We start from the raw sequence: 20,256 nt of genomic DNA, 5'->3' as shown, positions 1-20,256 counted from the left end.
TTATACTGATTGATCTCATATGGTGTTTTTATATGCTGCCTTTGTTCTATAGATTGTTGGTTTTTATAAAAATTATTTTTAATAGTCATGTTTCTTGATTGGTTGTTAAATTTTAAGATGTACTTCTTTATATCGTTCATGAGATTTTATGGTGGTTAGGTTTGGGGTTTTTGGTACCAGAGAATAAATCCAGAGGAACTTAACCCCAGAGTCACATCCCCAGCCCTTTTTATATTTTATTTTGAGACATGGTCTCCTTGAGTTGCTTAAGGCCTAACCAATTTGCTGAGGCTGGCTTTGAACTCTGATCTCCCTGCCTCTGGCCCCAGAGCTGCTGGGATTGCAGACCTGCATGCCCACTGAGTGCAGTAGTTAGTTTTTTTGTTACTGTTGTTGCTTTTTTCCCCCCCAGGGAGTTGGATTTGGTGTAGAAAATATTAAAGTAATGTTTAAGTTTTAAAAATTACATTTTTGGCATTTTATAAATGTAAGTATTTTTACAAATACGTATTATTTCATTATAAAAAATGTAAATGTCTAAGAATATATGCTTATGTCAAGGAGTGAATACTATCTTAGCTTTTTCTTTTCTGCTTTAGATTCTGGAACTGAAGACATGCTTTGGACAGAAAAGTATCAACCTCAGAATGCCAGTGAACTCATAGGCAATGAGTTAGCTATTAAAAAGTTACATAGGTTGGTAAAATTTGTAAAGCATTAAAAATTTTATAAATTTAGTGTTCAGTTAAATCTAAAAGTTAGAAATTACAAACTAACATAATAAATGGGAAACATCATTTATTTATTTTTTTTATTGGTTATTCAAAACATTACAAAGATTGCAGAATCACATCGGTTACACATCCACATTTTTACATAATACCATAATAGTAACTGTTGTATTCTGCTACCTTTCCTATCCTCTACTATCCCCCCTCCCCTCCCCTCCTATCTTCTCTCTCTACCCCATCTACTGTAATTCATTTCTCTCCTTATTTTTTTCCCATTCCCCTCACAACCTCTTATATGTAATTTTGTATAACAATGAGGGTCTCCTTCCATTTCCATGCAAATTCCCTTTTCTCTCCCTTTCCCTCCCACTTCATGACTCTGTTTAATGTTAATCTTTTCCTCCTGGTCTTCCTCCCTGCTCTGTTCTTAGTTGCTCTCCTTATATCAAAGAAGACATTTGGCATTTATTTTTTAGGGATTGGCTAGCTTCACTTAGTATAATCTGCTCTAATGCCATCCATTGGGAAACATCATTTAAAAAAAAAAAAGAATTTTAAGTGAAGTTTCTTTCTTCTCATATTTCCACGGCCCAAAGATACTGCTATTAAAACTTATTTTTATAATATCTAAAGTTTAAGAGATGTCGATATTCTGTGAATTTTTTTTATTAATATACTTTATGACAGTTGGTTGAAAGACTGGAAGAAAAGAGCTGAACTGGAAGAAAGACAGAATTTGAAGGGAAAAAGAGATGAGAAACAGGAAGGTATTTGACTCATTTTTTTTCCTGTTTAACTGAACTTTTTTTTAGAGTTAAGTTAGCTCAAACATTTTTATGTAATTTCAAAATTAGTATATAATATTTGGCTTAACTTTTATAAATTCATTTTTCAGTATTTATTGTCAAGAAATTTGGGGGGACTGGGGTTGTGGCTCAGTGGTAAAGTGCTTGCCTAGCATGCATGAGGCACTAGGTTTGATCCTCAGCACCACATAAATGTAAAATAAAGATATTGTGTTCACTTAAACCTAAAAAATAAATATTTTAAAAAAAGGAAAAGAAATTTGGGGTGTTTGATTATTGGGTTTCATGAGATAGAATTGCTGCCTAAACAGTAATCATTTTATATGTTTTTGAATAATTTTTCAGATTTGTCAGATAGCAAAGACTTTAAAGGCAGTTCAGATGATGAGGAAGAGAGTCGTCTTTGCAATACTGTTCTTATAACAGGGCCAACAGGAGTGGGAAAAACTGCTGCAGTGTATGCTTGTGCTCAGGAACTTGGATTCAAGGTTAGTAGGTGCAGTGGAAGAATGTTAATGTTAATAAGTAACCTTGAACTAAAAGAAAACATAAAATATTCTGCCATTTTCTCATTTATTCTTCTAGATATTTGAAGTGAATGCCTCTTCCCAGCGAAGTGGTAGACAGATTCTGTCTCAGCTGAAGGAAGCTACTCAGTCCCATCAAGTAGACAAGCAAGGTGTAAACTCACAAAAACCCTGCTTTTTTAATAGCTACAACATAGGCAAGTCACCAAGTAAGTAAATTATTTTTCTTAAGGTATAGCCTTTTAAGAAAAGTGAAACCTGAGAAAATAGTTTTTAATTGTCAACATTTTGCCTTTTTTTTTTTTTTCCATAACTGGGGTGTAGAATCTAGTAGTATTCCCAATTTTTTTTTAGTTTATATTTGAGACAGGGTCTAGCTAAAGTTACCCATGCTGATCTTCAACTTGAGATCCTCCTGCCTCAGTCTCCTGAGTAGCTGGGATTTTAGGTGTATTTCCCCATGCCCTGCTTGCCATTCATTTTAAATCTTTTCTTGCATATTAACATGTTTTGTTTTGTTTTTTCCCCTGGACTATTTTAAAACAAAATAAATCTGAGGGACTTCATGTAATTTTACCCACATATACTTTCTGTTTTCCTAAATATTTTTTTTTTTTTTTGTAGTTGTAGTAAGACACATTACCTTTAATTAATTAATTAATCAATCAGTTTTTTTTTGTATAGTGCTGAGGATTGAACCCAGGGACTCGCTCGTGTGAGGCAAAGCTTACTACTGAGCCATAACCCCAGCCCCCGCCACACACATATACTTTTAATCAATAAAGGCTTTTTGAAAAACATATCAATCGTATCATAATCAGGTCTAACAAAATGCAATATATTACTTAATATCCTCTACTATACTGATTTTAGTTTCCTATTGTTCACATTGTTTGTTCAAATCAGGATCCAAACAAGGTTCATATCTTATATTTAGTGGGTTTATTTTTTTTTTTTTTAATCTCCTTAACAATTCCCTGACCCATTATTTTCATGTTGTTTATATGTTGAACAGCCTGTCATTTGCCATCCGATTTCTCACAGTTTGGACTTGGCAATGATTATATCCTCACAGTGTCAGTTAACATTTTCCTCTTCCCTATATTTCTTATAAATTGGTTTTTAGATAGTGGGGCTTGATTACATTCAGGTTCTGTTTTGTGTGTGGCATATGTGAATAGGTAGGCTTCTACTTCTTATGACATAGCAGCAGAACACACATCCTTCTTCGTGATATTGAGAGTAATCAATGAATTCAAGTATTTTCATTCTGACCCATATACTATAACCTCCCTTACCTGTAGTTAATGGTACTTTAGAGCCACTAATGATCTTTGTCTAATGGAATAATTATTATTAGGGATTTTAAAATGATATTGTAATTCTCTCAGCCTTTTTGCATTTATCAGTGGGAATTCTGAGAAGCACTATTCTTTGTCAACTATTTGGATACTTTAAAATATAGTTCATAGATATAAACTATATTGTAAAATGGTTCTTTCTTATTTTTCTGTCCTGGGGATTGAATCCAGGGGTGTTTTATCACTGAGCTACATCCCCAACTCCCTTTAAAAAAAATTATGATTGTAGATAAACAGAATGCCTTTATTTTATTGTTTATTTATATATTGTGCTAAGAATCAAACTGAACCCAGTTCCTCACACAGATGCCAGGTAAGTGCTCTGCCACTGAGCTATAGCCCCAGTCCTTCACGTCCCTTTTTAATTTTTATTTTGAGACAAGGTCTGACTAGGTTGTTTACATCCTCACTAAATTGATTAGGCTGGCCTTTTGTTGTTGTTCTTGTTCTTTTTAGTTATATGTGACAACAGAATATATTTTGAGGGAGCTGGGGTTAGAGCACTTGACTAGCACGTATAAGGCACTGGGTTCAATCCTCAGCACCACATAAAAATAAGTAAATAAAATAAAGGTAATGTGTCTATCTACAACTAAAAAGAAAAAGAAAAGAATGTATTTTGACTACTATACATGCATGCAGTGTAACTTTCCATTCTTGTGGTTGTACATGATGTGGAGTTACACAGGTCATATATTCATATATGAACATAAGAAAGTTAGGTCAGGTTCATCCTACTTTCTTTCCTATTCCCATTCTCAGTCTCTTCCCCTTCATTCCCCTTTGTCTAATCCAATGATCTTCTCTGCCTCCCCACTTATTATATGTTAGCATCTGCTTATTAGAGAGAACACTGGGCCTTTGGTTTTTTGGGTTGGCTTATTTCACTTAGCATGACAGTCTCCAGTTCCATCCATTTACTTTCAAATGCTAAGGCTGGCTTTGAACTTGCTATCTTTCTGCCTTGGCCTCCCAAACCACTGGGATTACAGGCATGTGCATCATGACCAGCTCTTTCTTTTATTTTCTTGTTCTTAGAGTAATGATATTCTAGCAACCTCCAAATTGACCAAGGAGGGTTTTTTTTTGGGGGGGGGGGTTGGTATTACTATGAACTCATGGATTTTAATATATTTAATGTTTTTCAGTCCTTTGTGTTCATTATTCATTGCAGTTTTAAAATTGTTTTCTTTATCACTAGGTTTTTTTTTTTTTTTTTCCTTTTTTCTCTTTTTTTTGGTATCAAGGATTTAACCCAGGGGCACTTCACCACTGAGCCACATCCCAGACTTTTTTTTTTTTTTAATATTTATTTTTTAGTGTAGATGGATACAACACAATATCTTTCTTTTTTTTTTTTTTTTTTTTTTTTTTATGTGGTGCTGAGGATCGAAACCGGGCCCCGCCCTTGCTAGGCGAGTGCTTTACTCCTGAGCCACAATCCCAGCCCCCCCAGACCTTTTTTTTGTATTTTATTTAGACACAGGGTCTCACTGAGTTGCTTAGGGCCTCGTTAAATTGCTGAGGCTGGCTTTGAACTCACAGTCCTCCTGCTTCAGCCTTCCTGGCCCCTGGGATTACAGGCATGCACTCCTGTGCTAGCACTAGTTTTAATTTATTTGATTATGATGTTCGTTGGTGATTTTCTGCATGTTTTGTTTGTTTGGGTGTGTTGTGATTCTTTGATATATGGGTTAATAGTTTTCAGTAAACTTGGAAAATTTCAACCATTCTTTCCTGAAATATTTTTTCTGTTCTCCACCTTTGGAAACTTAATTACAGATATCTTCGACTTCTTGTAGTTGTCTCACAGCTCAGTGATTTTTATTTTCTTGGTACAGTATTGAACCCCCAGGTGCTTTACTACTGACCAATATCTCCAGTCTTTTTATATATATATATAAATATATATATATATATATATATATATATATATATTTATTTGTTATTTTGAGACAGGGTCTCCCTAAGTTGCTGAGGCTGGCCTGGAACTTGCGATCCTCCTGCCTCAGCCTCTCTAGTCACTGGAAATATAGGTGTGTACCACTGTGCCTGGCCTCTGTGATGTTTTGTTCATTTTTAAATCTTCATCCTCTTTGTGTTTCAGTTTGAATAATTATTACTATTTACTCAAGTTTACAGACCTTTTCTCCTGTAGTATCTAATATGCTTTCAGTGCCATAGTGTAGTTTTCATTTCTGTAATTTTTTTTTTTTTTTTTTGTGGTGTTGGGGATGAAACTCAGGGCCTTGTGCGTGCAAGGCAAGAATGCTACCACCTGAGCTATATCCTCAGCCCATTTCTGTACTTTTTATTTGGGTCTGTTTTACTCTAATGTATTTCTATTTAACATGTACTCAGTCTTTCCAATAGTTTTTTTTTTTTTTTTTCATTTGTTCTTTTAGATATACTCTTTTTAGTAGAGCACATTTTGACATATTATACATACATAGAGTATATAGTTTTTTTGTTTTGTTTTGTTTTTTTGTACTGGGGATTGAACCCAAGGTTGTTCAGCCACTGAACCACATCCCCAGTCTGTTTTTTTTATTTTTTATTTTGAGACACGGTCCTGCTAATTGCTTAGGGCCTCACCAAGTTTCTGAGGCTGGCTTTGAACATTCGATTCTCCTGCCTCAGCTTCCTGAGTTGCTGGGATTACAGGTGTGTGCCACATTGACATAGAGGTTTATGAACATAAGGAGTATAATTACAGTAACTATTTTAATATTTTTAATCTATGTATATCTGTTATCTGTATTGTCTCTGATTTGGTTTTTCGATTGATTGTTTTTTCTTTTTTTCTTCATTATGGATTGTATTTTTCTGTTTCTTTGGATAGCTGATAATTTTGACTGGGTGTCAGACTTTTTACACCTTACCTTGTTGGTTGCTAGATCTTGTTGTATCCTGTAACTATACTTGAACTTTGTTCTGGGATGCAGTTAAGTTACTTAGAAACAGTTAGTTTGTTCTTTTCAGGTCTTTTAAGCTGTATTAGGCATTTCAACAGCAGCATTAGATTAGGGCTAATTTTGTCCCATTACTTAAGCCAAATCTTTTTGAGCACTCTAGCCATTAATTATGATGTTTAAAACTCCACCTGGAGGGAAAAAAAAACTATTCCTAGTCTTGTTGTTTCAGACAGATGGTAAATCTAGTCCCAGAGATTATTTCCTCTGATTCTTCACCACTTAATTTTTGACTTGGGGACTCTGTAGATGTCCAGAGCTGTCCTTGCATCAGCTGTCTTTTTTTGTTCCCCAGGCATCTGGTAGAGTCTCATCGACACAGGAAAAACTGGACTAGGTTTTCCCTCCCCACTGTGGCTTGGAAATTCTCTCAAAGCAATAATTTGGGCAATCCTAGCTTTTATCTTGTTTTTTGGGCTTACTGTCCTTTGTTGGATGATAGCCAAAGTCTTAAAAAAAAAAAAAAAAATGTTGTTTCATGTATTATGTCCGTTTTTTTTCAGATAGGACAGTAAATCTGGTTCCAGTTACCATTTCTTGACTAGAACTAGAATAATATCTTTTTTCTTCTGGTGCTCATATATGCCCATCTTTGACTAGCTAGAAACTATTTTAAATGGTCTGTGTCCTTTTGACTTAGCCCCAGCAATTGTTGATATTTGCTTTCTGGCATTTTAAGATGTCCCAGACCTAGTTACTTATTTCTTCAGGTAGGTGATTTTTTTATGTGGAAATTGTTTCCAAAGAATATATATCATTTACATTTTAGATAATGTTAACATTTAAAAATTTGTAATTTGAGTTTCTTAAAATGAAAGTTGGTATGTATTTTTTTTAAAATCAGTCTTCAGACTGTGATCAAACAACCTTTGTTCTGTGTCAAAACAAGAAAAATAATGGCTGGCATTGTGGTTCACTAGTAGAGTGCTTGTCTGGCATGTGTGATGCCCTGGGTTTGATCCTCAGTAAGGGGTAGAGGACAGGGAGGCAGGGCTGGGATGTAGCACTTGCCCACCATGCATAAGTCCCTTGGTTCAATCCCTAGTGCCACTGAAAAAGAAAGAAAAGAAAAATACAAACAAAAGAGTGTTTCTTATAAGTTGATACTTATTTTTTATAAAGAAATATTTTTCACTGTAACTTTTGTGTTTTTTTTATCTATGGTGATAATACTGGCATTTGAAACTAGGGCCTTGTGCATGCTAGGCAAGTGCTCTACCTCTGAGCTACATTCATGCCCTTTCTTTCTTTCTTTCTTTTTTAAATACTATTCCCTCTACTTCATATCCTTTTTTTTTTTTTAATATTTATTTATTTATTTAGCTATTGGCGGACACAACATCTTTGTATGTGGTGCTGAGGATCGAACCCGGGCCGTAGGCATGACAGGCGAGTGCGCTACCACTTGAGCCACATCCCCAGCCCCATGCCCTTTCTTTTTCTTTTTCTTTTTCTTTTTTTTTTTTTTAAGAGAGAATTTTTTAATATTTATTTTTCAATTTTCGGTGGATACAACATCTTTATTTTATTTTATGTGGTGCTGAGGATCGAACCCAGCGCCCCACGCATGCCAGGCAAGCGCGCTACCGCTTGAGCCACATCCCCAGCCCCCATTCATGCCCTTTCTAATTGTTATTTTGTGACAGTCTTGCTAAGTTGCCCAGGCTGGCCTCAAACTTGCCATCCTCTTTCCTCAGCCTCCTGAGTAACTGGATACAGGTGTGACCACTATAATTTTTTTTTTTTTTTAGTTGTAGTTGGACACAACACCTTTATTTCACTTATTTATTTTTATATGGTGCTGAGGATAGAACCCAGAGTCTCACACATGCGAGGCGGGTGCTCTAACACTGGGCGCTCAAACCCCAACCCCAGATATCTATTACTTTTTAATTTTTTATTACTTATTTATGTATTTTGGAGGGTTATCAAGGATTGAACCCAGGGGTGTTTTACCACTGAGCCACATCTCCAGCCCATTTTATTTTTAATTTTGAGACAAGGCCTTGCTAAGTTGCTAAAGCTTGTCTTGAACTTACGATTCTCCTGCCTCAGGCTCCTGAATAGCTGGGATAATAAGTGTGTACCACTGAGCCCAGTTTATTGAGAACCACTAGTATGAAAGGGACATAATAAGATGTGTTGAATGAGGAACCAAAAATAGGTTTTGGAAATTGTGCACCTAAGAGGGTAAATGAGAAAGATCCTTCTCTGGGTCTAGATAATAATTAGGACATGTAATGACTAAATCAAGGTACTTAGAAAAAGAACATATGCTCTGGAATTAATAATAATGCCTTGGGGCTTTTGGGGTAGAGATCAGTAATTAATTTTTTTAACTCTATCCTCCAAAGCATCTTTAGAAGTATATATTTCTTACTTCTAAAGTCAATTTACAGTAGGGATAAGCTGAAGTTGAACAATAAAATTTATGTTCTGTTGTCATTTTTCCTCTATCCTCTTCTGACCTCAAGCAAATGTTGAGCAACTTACTAAAGGGATTATGATCATTACTTGTTTCAAAAATATGTATTTCTTTGGAAAAGAGTGTTTTCCAAATTTTCCATTTTCCAAATGGTTGGTTTGTCCTTCTCTATAGTGGGCATAAGTAACAATATAGTAATTTTTTTTTTGTATTGAGCATTTGAATGTAAGAATGAAAGAAAATTTCTGTATCTTTGATTTTTACCTGATAAGGAGAAATATACAATTTTGCTATCTGTATAGTTTTAGAATGTTTATCCTTAAACACGGTTTGTTTTGTGCAGAAAAATTAAACTCTCCTAAGAAAGTTGTTACTTCACCAAGGAAACTTCCTCCATCATCACCAAAAAGTAATGGGCAGAAGCGAGGACTTCCCCCTAAAACTTTGGCAAATTACTTTAAAGTATCTTCCAAGTCCCAAAAAAATGAAGAAATAGGAGAACTTCTAGAAAGTAATAAAGGTAAATCATTAAATTGACAAATAAACTTGGCTTTTTTTTAATGTTTTTTTTTTTAGTTGTCAATGGACTTTATTTATATGCGGTGCAGAGAATCAAACCCAGTGCCTTATACATGCTAGGCAAATGCTGTACCACTGAGCCACAACCCTAGCCCAAACTTGGCATTTTTTAATACTAATGATCCGGATATATAAAAATATGAAGATATTTCATGAGTTCCTATTGCTGTTATTGAAAGCTGAATTATACTGAAGGATCTACATTTAGAAGTTTTAATGTTCTGTTTCAGTTTTTTTTTTTTAATATATATTTATTTTAGTTATAATAGACCTTTATTTTATTTAAATGTGGTGCTGAGATTCAAACCCAGGGCCTCATACATGCAAGGCAAGTGCTCTACCATGGAGCCACAAGCTCAGTCCCGTTTCAGTTTTGATAAGGATTTCAGAAGATGCTTATACTGTGTTTGATTTTACTGGCTATTTACTTGAGAAGCTGTTTCAGGAACTACCTCAAGTTCAAGGGCAGTCTATGTAACTTAATATGACCATCTCAAAATTAAAAAAAAAAAAAATAATGTAAAGGACTGAGGATGTAGCTTAATGGTAAAACACTTGCCTAGTATGTGTAAGCCCCTGGGTTCATCTCCATAAGAAAAAAAATGTTGATTTTGCCTAAAATAGCAATATTTTATTTATTCAGGAATTAAAAATTCTTTGGAACAGAAGCAAATTACTCAGACTAAATCTGCAAGTGCACCTAATTCAAACATCAAAGAATTTGGAGCCGAAGAACCCAACAGGAAAAATGCAACATCTCTTATTCTTTTTGAGGAGGTAGGCTTACAGAGGTACAACATTCATGACATCTCAGGGTAAAAATTTCTTTAAAAAGATATATATATACACACACACACACACACACATTCTCTCTCTCTCTCTTTCTCTCATTCCTCCCATGGTGCTGGGGATTGAACTCAGGGTCTTACACAGGCTAGCTAAGTGCTCTATCACTGAGCTCCATCCCCAGCCTATACTATGTTTTTGTAATTAAAAATAAAATGAAATAGATAAGAAAGCCAGTCTATTTGATTAAAGCAAATGAAACTGTTATCTCTTAAATTTTTTTAGGAAGATAATTAATGCAATTCAATGTTACTAATTATTTAATGATCATAGAAATTCTTCTGACCTTCATCTATCTACTTACAGGTGACAGGTGTTTAATATTTGATAATCAAAAAAAATTTTATAGTATAAGATATAAGCTTTCATCATGGGCTGACAATACTTTTTTAAAAATTAATAAATTTTGTCTCTCACAGGCGTATAGTATTTTTACTATGTATACATAATTGAGATCCAGTAAGTATTTTGTTACTTGTTAATATTCTAATAAATGGTTTGTAGGTTGATGTCATTTTTGATGAAGATGCTGGGTTTTTGAATGCAATCAAAACATTCATGGCAACAACGAAACGACCTGTAATCCTTACTACAAGTGGTATGTAACAGTGATTTTAGTATAAAAAATTACTTTTGGTTAAAATGTTTGAGAGAGCCTCTAATTTTGTTCCTTTAAAAATGAGTAGACTGGTCTAAATAGTGATGTGTGCCTATAGTCCCAGCTGCTCTACAGACTGAGGCAAGTGGATATCTTAAACCCTGGAATTCACGGCCAGCCTGAGCAAATAGCAGGATCCTGTCTCTAAAACAAAAAGAACACACATGTATACTGTACATGGTTCTGATGTAGCTCAGTGGTAAAGTCCTTGCCTAGTATGTGCAGTGCCCTAGATTCAGTACACACACACACACACACACACACACATACACTCTTGTCAAATACAGTCTGTTTTCTGAAATTGGGATACTCCTAGATGTTTTTCTTTTTCTGTGTGTTTATGTATGTGTGTGTATGTGTTCCTGGGGATTGAACCCAGGGCCTCATATATTCTAGGAAGTCCCCTACCACTGAGCTACAACCCCAGCCATTTTTTTTTTTTTTTTTTTGGTACTGGGGATTGTACCCAGGGATGCTTAACCACTGAGCAACATCCCCAGCCCTTTTATTTTTTATTTTGAGACAGGGTCTTGCTAAATTGCTGAGACAGGCAATGAATTTACAATCCTCCTGTCTCAGCCTCCTGAGCCATAGGGATCAGAGGTATGTGCCACTGGACCTGGCCATTTTTACTTTTAAATTTAAGGATTCTTCAAATTTGGAAAAAAAAAAAAAATGATTTGCAACCTTCAGTAATTATAAAACTAATGTATTATTTCACAAATAGCAATGACTTTTTAAAAATAGGTACTATATTGGATAACCATGTTAAGTATTAAATATTTAGTAAGCTGACTACAGCCTGGAACACAGATAGATTTATGGATTAGCTAGTGTTATAGTAGGAAAAAATATTAGATAATTTTCTTTCTTCTTCATTGTATCTGTAATTAGATCAGCAGACCTCATTTTCTAGTCGTTTCTACAGTTACTTAACATTGAATTTAAGCCCCTTATGACACTTCCAATATGGATTATTGCACATTTTAGCTAAAGTAAGCTATCATCAACCTAACAGAATCTCCTTTCTCGGGAATTAGCATTGCATAGTTTTCAAAACTCATACAATTTCCTTTCTTTTAAAAAAAATTACAAATATTATATTTTCATTTTTGTCTAATATGTTTCGTTGCATTTTTCAGGAGACTAGCTCTGCCATAGACTTATAGGAAAATGTGTTTGTTTTAGATTTTACCTACAAATTGATGACCCATTTAACAGTGATTATGTTCTAAAAATATTTATAAAAATCCTGTTCATCATAAGGTGGTAGTTTAATTAGAAGATCATAATTACTTTAGGTCAAGATGGAAAGTTAGTTCCATAAGGATCAATGATGTGCATGGTATTATTGTACAGTAGACTCCCCTTACCTGCTGAGGATACTTCCAGACCCCCAGTGGATACCTGAAATCTCAAGTAGCACCAAGCCCTATATAATAAGTTAAATTTATAAGTAAGCACAGTAACAGATTAACAACAAAGAATCAATTAGAATAATTACAATGATATACTGTAAAAAATTACTCTTTGGACTTTGGGACCATTATTAAGTAAAATAAGAGTTATTTGAATGCAAGCGCTGTGATAGCCACAAAAATCAATTTGATAACCAAGAGAACTAAATGACTAACAGGAGGGAAGCATATACAGCATGGGTATACCTAATGAAGTGATGATTCATCTCTCAAGCAGGATAGCTTGAGATTTCATCACATTACTCATCATGTCATGCAATTTAAAATTTATGAATTGTTTAGTTTTACAGTTTTCTACTTAATATCTTTGGATCATCGTTGACTGTAAGTAACTGAAACTGCAGAAAGCAAAACCATGGCTAAGGGTAGACTACTGTACTTTCATTATTAATGAAATGTTTAATATTTTGATAGACAAGTATAACTGGGAAAAGTTACTTAATGGTGTTAATGTTTAATTTTTTTTTTTTTTTTTCTGTAGATCCAACATTTAGTTTACTGTTTGATGGCTGCTTTGAAGAAATCAATTTCAGTACTCCTTCTCTGGTAAGTTTTGAATTTTGATGATCATAGATTGTACACCATAATTATGTGAAAAGTGGTTTCTTATTAAACTTAGATATCATAATTTAAAAATGTGTTTGCTAAGGGATATATTACAACTTTTGTTAGTTTTAGGGAACTTCTGGCTTTTTTTTTCCTTAAAAAAAGATTTCTAAAAAATAATTAAATTTTTTCTGGACTCAAATGTTCATTTGGGTCCCCCCCCACCAATAACAGTATTTAATTAAGGGAAAATATGAATATAGTTGAAATTTGAACTTTTCTTAGATGTACTGTTCAATGAATGTTATCATATGTAAAAGCCCAATAAAATCATCACTGAGATCAAAATATACAACATTTCCATCACCTTCTAAACTTCCTAATGGCCTTTTGGTCAGCATGACCTTCCCCACTAGAAGTAACCATTATTCCCTTTCTGGTTTTCTTCACTGATGAACATTGCACTTTGTTTATTTTTTCTTTTAACCTTTGGGAAAAAAATTCTGTAATTTTAAAATGACATACATTGAAATTGACTTTTTGGGGTGTTATGTTCTATGATCTTTAATACCTATATAGATTCATGAAACCATCACTATAATTTGGATACAGAATAATTCTCTCACCCCATAAAACTTCTTCATGTTAATGTCTATTAATTGAGATTAGTTTTGAAATTTCAAATAATAGGAAACAAATATTAAGCACCCTTTCGTATCTAGCTTCTTTCATTCAACACCAGGTTTTTTGGATTCATCCATGCTGTTCTGTTTGTGGAATTGTTGAGTCATATGCAGTAGGTATTTGTTTAATTGTTTAGGAGTCTGCCAGATAAACCAGGTACAATGGTATGTATCTCTAATGCCAGCAACTCAGGAGGCTGAGGCAGGGAATGGCAAGGCCAACCTGGGCAACTTAGCAAGATCCTGTCTCAAAACAAAAATTAAATAGGGCTTGGGGATATTGCATAATGGTTGAATACCCTGTTTTTAATCCCAGTGCTGCCAAAAAAAAAAAAAAAAAAAAAGAATCTGCCAAATAGGTCTGTTCATGAGAATTGTAGTTATCAGTCTTTTTTTAACTTTAGCCACAGTGGTGTTATTCATCTGTGTTTGTGTTTTTGTTAATTAGCTTTATTGAAATATAATTTACATAATAGTAAAATTTACTCACTCTAAGTGTATGGTTCAATGAGTTTGACAAAATGTAGCTATAGGAAATGTGCATCAAGATTTGAACATATTTTTAAGTGTAGTGTGGTAGCATACACCAAGTAATTCTAGCTATTTGGGAGGTTGATGTGCATTCTGGGCCAATTTGGGCAATATATGAGACTATGACTTTAAAAAAAGGAACAAAAGTCCTTTTGCAATAGGGTTTCTGTTAGAGAGTGAATGTAAATGTCAGCACACATTGAAGAGTCAGTCACAAGAATGTACTTGGGAAAATATGTAAGAAAATAGATATCAATATATAAGTTAGGAGATCAGACAAAGTATAAAATGAGTAAGAGGATTAGAAATATTTTCAACAGGGCTGGGGATGTGGCTCAAGCAGTAACATGCTTGCCTGGCATGCGCGGGGCGCTTGATTCAATCCTCAGCGCCACATAAAAATAAAGATGTTGTGTCCACCAAAAACTGAAAAATAAATACTAAAAAAAAAAATTCTCTCTCTTCTCTCTTCTCTTCTCTCTCTCTCTCTCTCTCTCTCTCTCTCTCTCTTTTAAAAAAAGAAATATTTTCAACAGGGGGGTGGTTGAATATATAATCTTAGGAAGAAACAAATATGTAGTTACCAATAGGATTGAAATTTAAAAGCATTAGGCAACGTAAACATGGATGTTTTTAGTAATCCATGCTCTCCTTAAATTTAGGCTTTGGTAGAATCATAAATGTGAGCTGGGGATGTGGCTCAAGCGGTAGCACGCTCCCCTGGCATGCGTGCGGCCTGGGTTCAAGCCTCAGCACCACATACAAAGATGTTGTGTCCACCGAAAACTAAAAAAAAATAAATATTAAAATTCTCTAAATAAATAAATAAAGGAACAAAATGAACATCACCTCAAAGATTCCATTGTGTTTAGACCCTTCCCCTACTCCTAAGCCCTGTCAACTACCAGTCTGTTTTTCTGTCACTGTAGTTTTGCTTATTATAGAATTTAATGTAAATGAAATCTTTTTTTTTTTTTTTTAAACCAGGGGTGGAATCCAGGGGCACTAACCACTGAGCCACATCCTCAGCCATTTTTATATTTTATTTTGAGATGGGGTCTCACTAAATTACTGAGGCTGGCTTTGAAGTTGTAATCCTCCTGTTTTGGCCTCCCAAGCCTCTAGGATTACAGGAGTGTCACTGTGCCTGGCTAGAATCTTGTAGTATGTAATAGTTGGTGTTTATTCATCCCAAAACTTTTTTTTAATATTTAGTCATGTAATGTGTCTGTTCTTTTTTTTTTTTTTTTCCTTTTAAATTAGCAGTGTTCTGTCATAGATGTACCTCAGTGTGTTTATCATTTCACCTGTTGATAGACATATGGGTTACTTCTAATGAAGTCATTTTTTAAAAAATTTTTAGTTGTAGATGGACATGACTTTATTTTATTTATTTTTATGTGGTGCTGAGGATCAAACCCAGTGTCTCAACATGCTAGGCAAGTGCTCTACCACTGAGCCACAACCCCAGCCCCCAAATTTGTTTTTTACGGAATTTTTCTGGCTATTGTACATCTTATTCATTTCTCTATTAATTTTAGAAACAGCTTTACAGCTTTATAGTTTATTCTAGGAATTGCATTAAACTTACAGATCAATTTTGGTAAAACTGACATTAAACAATATTGAGTCTTCTGATTCATAAAGGGAGATGTTAATTTCTATAAGCAAGATTTTATAATTTTAATTGTACACACTTTGCACATATTTTGTAAAATTGAGTCCTTGGTGTATCGATTTCTGTTATTATAAGGAAATATCTGAAGCTGTGTAATTTTATAAAGAAAGGAGGTTTAATTTAGCTCCCAAGTATGGAGGTCCAATGGAATAGTGCCAGCTTCTGCTCAGCTCTTGTGAAGGCCTCATTGAAGATGGCACCACAATGGAGGGAGCACCTGAGCTATATCAAATAGCTCCTGCAATGTGGAGAAAAAAATCAACAGAGTGAACAGCAAAGTACAGAATTTCCATTAAATTTATCAACTATCTAATAAGGGATTAAGAGCCAAACCATAAGGAATTCCTACAACTCAATACCAAAATAAACAACCAGGTTTTTAAAATGAGCCAGTGACTTGAATAAACATTTCTCCAAAAAATAAAACAATACATATGGCCAACAGGTATATGAAGAGATGTTGATTATCACTAGTCATTAGGGAAATGCAGATTAAACCACAATAAGATATCATCTCACACCTGTTAGGATGGCCATTAGCCTTTCTACTACTTATTATTCAATCATTTGATGAGGGAAAGACATTAAAACTTGATCTTTGATTATAGACATATGTGTGTGTGTGTGTGTGTGTATGTGTGTGTGTGTATAAATTATTTTATTTGTTGTTAGACTTTTATTTATTTATTTATATGTGGTGCTGAGGTTCGAACCCAGTGCCTCACACGTGATAGGCAAGCGTTCTACCACTGAGCCACAACCCCAGCCCCTGGATTTATCTATTTTTCTTTTTAATTCTATTAGGTTTTGCTTCATAAATTTTTTGGGGGGGGCAGGGGTGCTAGGCATCTAACCTATGGGCACTTTACCACTGAGCTACATTACCAGCCCTTTTCATTTTTTTATTTTGAGACAGGGTCTCACTAAGTTGCTGAGGCTGCCCTCGAACTTGTGATCTTCCTGTCTCAGCCTCCCAAGTCACTGGGATGCTTCATAGATTTTAAAGTTCTACTGTTTTATGCATTTATATTTGGGATTGCTATATTCTCTTTTTTTTTTTTTTTTAAATATTTGTTTATTTTTTAGTTGTAGTTGCACACAATACCTTTATTTATATGTGGTGCTGAGGATTGAACCCAGGGCCTCGCACATGCTAGGCGAGCGTTCTGCCACTGAGCCACAACCCCAGCCCCAGCTATATTCTCTTGATCAGTTGATTTTATCAGTATAAAATGTCCCATTTTACCACTTAGTTTTCTTTGTTATGAAATCTGATTTTTTCTGATTTTAATAGCATACAATACAATTATGAATATAATTCCTTACATTTCTTAGATCTTTTTAATATTTAAATATTTTTAATATTTTTAGTTTTCTCATTTAGGTCTATCATCCATTTCAAATTAAATTCTGTGATTGGCATAGGATAGTAAGTCAAAATTTCTCTTTTCTCATGGATTTCCACCGGTTCCTACCCTTATTTACTGAATAGAATCTACTTTCCCCCATTTAATTGCTTTGGTATATTAAAAAATAATTTTAGTTCTGTACACACATGTCGATCTCTTTCAGGATTATTTATTTGGCTGCACTGATGTATTTATCATTATTGCCAACTTTAAGGCAGAGTTTCACTCAGTTTGATCTCAGGCTCCTGGACTTAAGAGATCCTCTCACTTCAGCCTTTTCACTTAGTACTAGGATTATAGGTGTTTGCTACCACACCTGTCTTTACCATATTTCTTAATTTTGATGACTTTATAGTTAATGTTGATATCTGATAGTTTGTTCCCGAGTTTCGTCATTCTTCAAGTTGTTTTGGTTTTTCTAAGTTCCTTGCTCTTTCTTTTTTAAGTATTGGGGCTTGAACCCAGGGCCTAAAGCATGTCAAGCACACATGTGACCAGTAAACTTACCTCTAACTTGTTTTTTACTTTAAAAAAGACTGCCAGAGCTGGGTCTGGTGGCACATGCCTATAATCCCAGCAGCTCAGGAGGCTGAGGCAGGAAGATCGCAAGTTCCAAGCCAGCCTCAGCAATAAGCAACTCAGTGAGACCTTGTCTCTAAATAAAATACAAAATAGGGAGTTGGGGCTGTGGCTCAATAGCAGAGCACTTGTCTAGCATGTGTGAAGCACTGGGTTTGAGCCTTAGTGCCACATAAAAATAAAGGCATTCTGTCCATCTACAACTACAAAAACAAAAAAGAACTTTTCTTTTCTTTTCTTTTTTTTTTTTTTTAAGTCCAAAACAGTGCTGGGGATGTGGCTCAGTGATTGAGTGCCCCTGAGTTCAATCCCCAGTACTCCCCACCCAAAAAAAAAGGGCTGAGGATATAGCTCAGTGGTTAAGCACCTCTGAGTTTAATCCCTGATACCAAAAAAAAGACTTCCAGCATTTTGATGGGGATTATGTTACATTCATAAATCAATTTAAGAGAAAACTGGCATCTCAATATTGAATTTTTCAGTTAATGAACATGGTAGAGTTCACCATTTATTTATCTTTGATTTTTTTTAAACAGTATTGGTGGTTTTTAGGTTTTTAATAAACCTTTCTTTAAATTATTCTTAGGTATTTTATGTTTTTAATGCTCCTGTAGAATTTATTCTTTGGGGGGAAAAGGGGAGGGTCCTAGGGATTGAGTGGATCCAGGGTGCTGTACCACGGAGCTACATTCTAGCCTTTTAAGTTTTTCACTTTGAGAAAGGGTCTCACTGAATTGCTGGGGCTGGCCTAGAACTTGAAATTCCTCCTCAAGCTTCATGAGTAGCTGGGATTACAGGTGTATGCCACCATTATTGGCAATTTTACTATCTATAAAAAAAAATCCTTATCTGCCTATTCTAATATCTTTATTGTCTTGTGTTCAGTTGTTCTTGATTAGCATGTCTCTAAAGTATTGGTTATTTTTCCAATTTTCATGTGTCTGTTTAGATTTTCCTCCTGGACTTTGTGAATGATATTATGGATACCAGGATCCTGATAGTTCCTCTGAACAACTATGTGCCTGCAGTTTATTGCAGCACAAATTTGTGCTTGGTCCCTGTAGTTTCAGCTGGGCTGCTTTTAGAGAGGCCAGATTTGAGTCCTCCTGTTGGCTAGAATTTCTGTTTCTTTACTTTCTGGATCCTTTCCTCTCTTTCCAAACACTGAAATCATTCCAGACTTTGTCCTCCGGTTGTTTAAGTCAGTAGCTGGGAGTTGCTCTCTGAATTTTATCCACCCTGCTGCAGCATTCCCTCAAAAATAATTAAAGGGGTAGAGGGGATTCACCCAGGGCCATTTAATGAATCCCTCTTCAGTTTTGTCTACTTTTGTTCACTGTCTTGTACTTTCAAGTGGCTAATTTATTTGCAGTTAATTATAAGTTTATAGTTATTTACACAGGCCAAGTTTTCCTGGTATTCACTACTCTGTATTGGATATAGAATTCCCAGTTTATGGTAAACATAAATCCCAGAAGTATGCAAGAGTAAATGTTTATTTGTAGAATAAAGGTAAACATTTCAAAGGGATTTTTTTTTACTTGCCTTATTTAGTATAGTGAAAATGCAATAATGGTTTATAAAATCTATGAAATTTAAGTACAACTTATTTCTTTTAGTTTTTCAAGGTAAAAAAAAATTTTTCCACAGGAAACAATGTAAAGAGAATTGTACATATATGTGTCCATATATGCACACACATATATTTTATAAACCATACATACTACTGGAATACTAAATAAAATGAAAGAATTCGTTATGAGTCTGTTAACTCATAACAAATAAAATGTTTTAGATTTTTCCCCTTTTATTTCTTATTTACGTACATATATGTTTTTTTCTTTTTCCTTTTTTGAAGTACCGTGGATTGAACCAAGGGATGATGTACCACTGAGCTAAATCCTTAGCTCTCTTTTTTTTTTTTTTTATTTTGAATCAGAGTCTTGCTAAGTTCCCCAAGGTGGCCTTGAATTTGTGATCCTCCTGCCTCAGCCTCCAGAGTAAGCTAGGATTTTAGGTACACACCCCACACCTAATACATATATGCTTTTATGCACTTGTTGATAGTTTCCTAATTGCAGTTTTAAAAAATCATATGTTTTTCAGTGTTGTTATACTATTCATAATTTTGATGGCTATGAAATATTCTCTTGAGCTATACCATTACACAATCCTAAGGGTTTTTCAAGATTTGTAAAATGTGTTCAGATTGGAGAACCTTCTTTAAAAGTTTCCTGGCTATCCTGGATTATATACAATAAATAGAAATAGTATATGTATATATGCCTTTCATTTGGTATATTGCTTTATATGTTTTAGAGCAATTTCGTTCTTTAAAATATTGTGAACTATAGCAAAATTTCTTTTAGATAATGTTTAGATTTATTATTGCTATATTTTTTCTATTAATTGCAACTAACCATGTTTCTCTTTCTCACTCTGTCCCT

At 34.5% G+C, this 20,256-nt stretch overlaps 1 protein-coding gene across 2 annotated transcripts in view; it reads left to right on the top strand.

The window, feature by feature from the left end:
• Atad5 (ATPase family AAA domain containing 5) overlaps positions 1-20,256 on the top strand; it is a 55,237-nt gene that overhangs the window by 26,348 nt on the left and 8,633 nt on the right. For both annotated transcript variants that reach the window (XM_076869399.1, XM_076869398.1), the window contains exons 11-18: positions 600-696; positions 1,419-1,498; positions 1,883-2,025; positions 2,123-2,273; positions 9,166-9,342; positions 10,045-10,178; positions 10,752-10,845; positions 12,865-12,929. In XM_076869399.1, coding sequence (XP_076725514.1) covers positions 600-696; positions 1,419-1,498; positions 1,883-2,025; positions 2,123-2,273; positions 9,166-9,342; positions 10,045-10,178; positions 10,752-10,845; positions 12,865-12,929 — 941 coding nt within the window. The remainder of the gene's footprint in view (positions 1-599; positions 697-1,418; positions 1,499-1,882; positions 2,026-2,122; positions 2,274-9,165; positions 9,343-10,044; positions 10,179-10,751; positions 10,846-12,864; positions 12,930-20,256) is intronic.

Source organism: Callospermophilus lateralis, chromosome 11 (genome assembly GCF_048772815.1).
Source record: "Callospermophilus lateralis isolate mCalLat2 chromosome 11, mCalLat2.hap1, whole genome shotgun sequence".
NCBI lineage: Eukaryota > Metazoa > Chordata > Mammalia > Rodentia > Sciuridae > Callospermophilus > Callospermophilus lateralis.
This window is presented reverse-complemented; position numbering and strand designations above follow the sequence as displayed.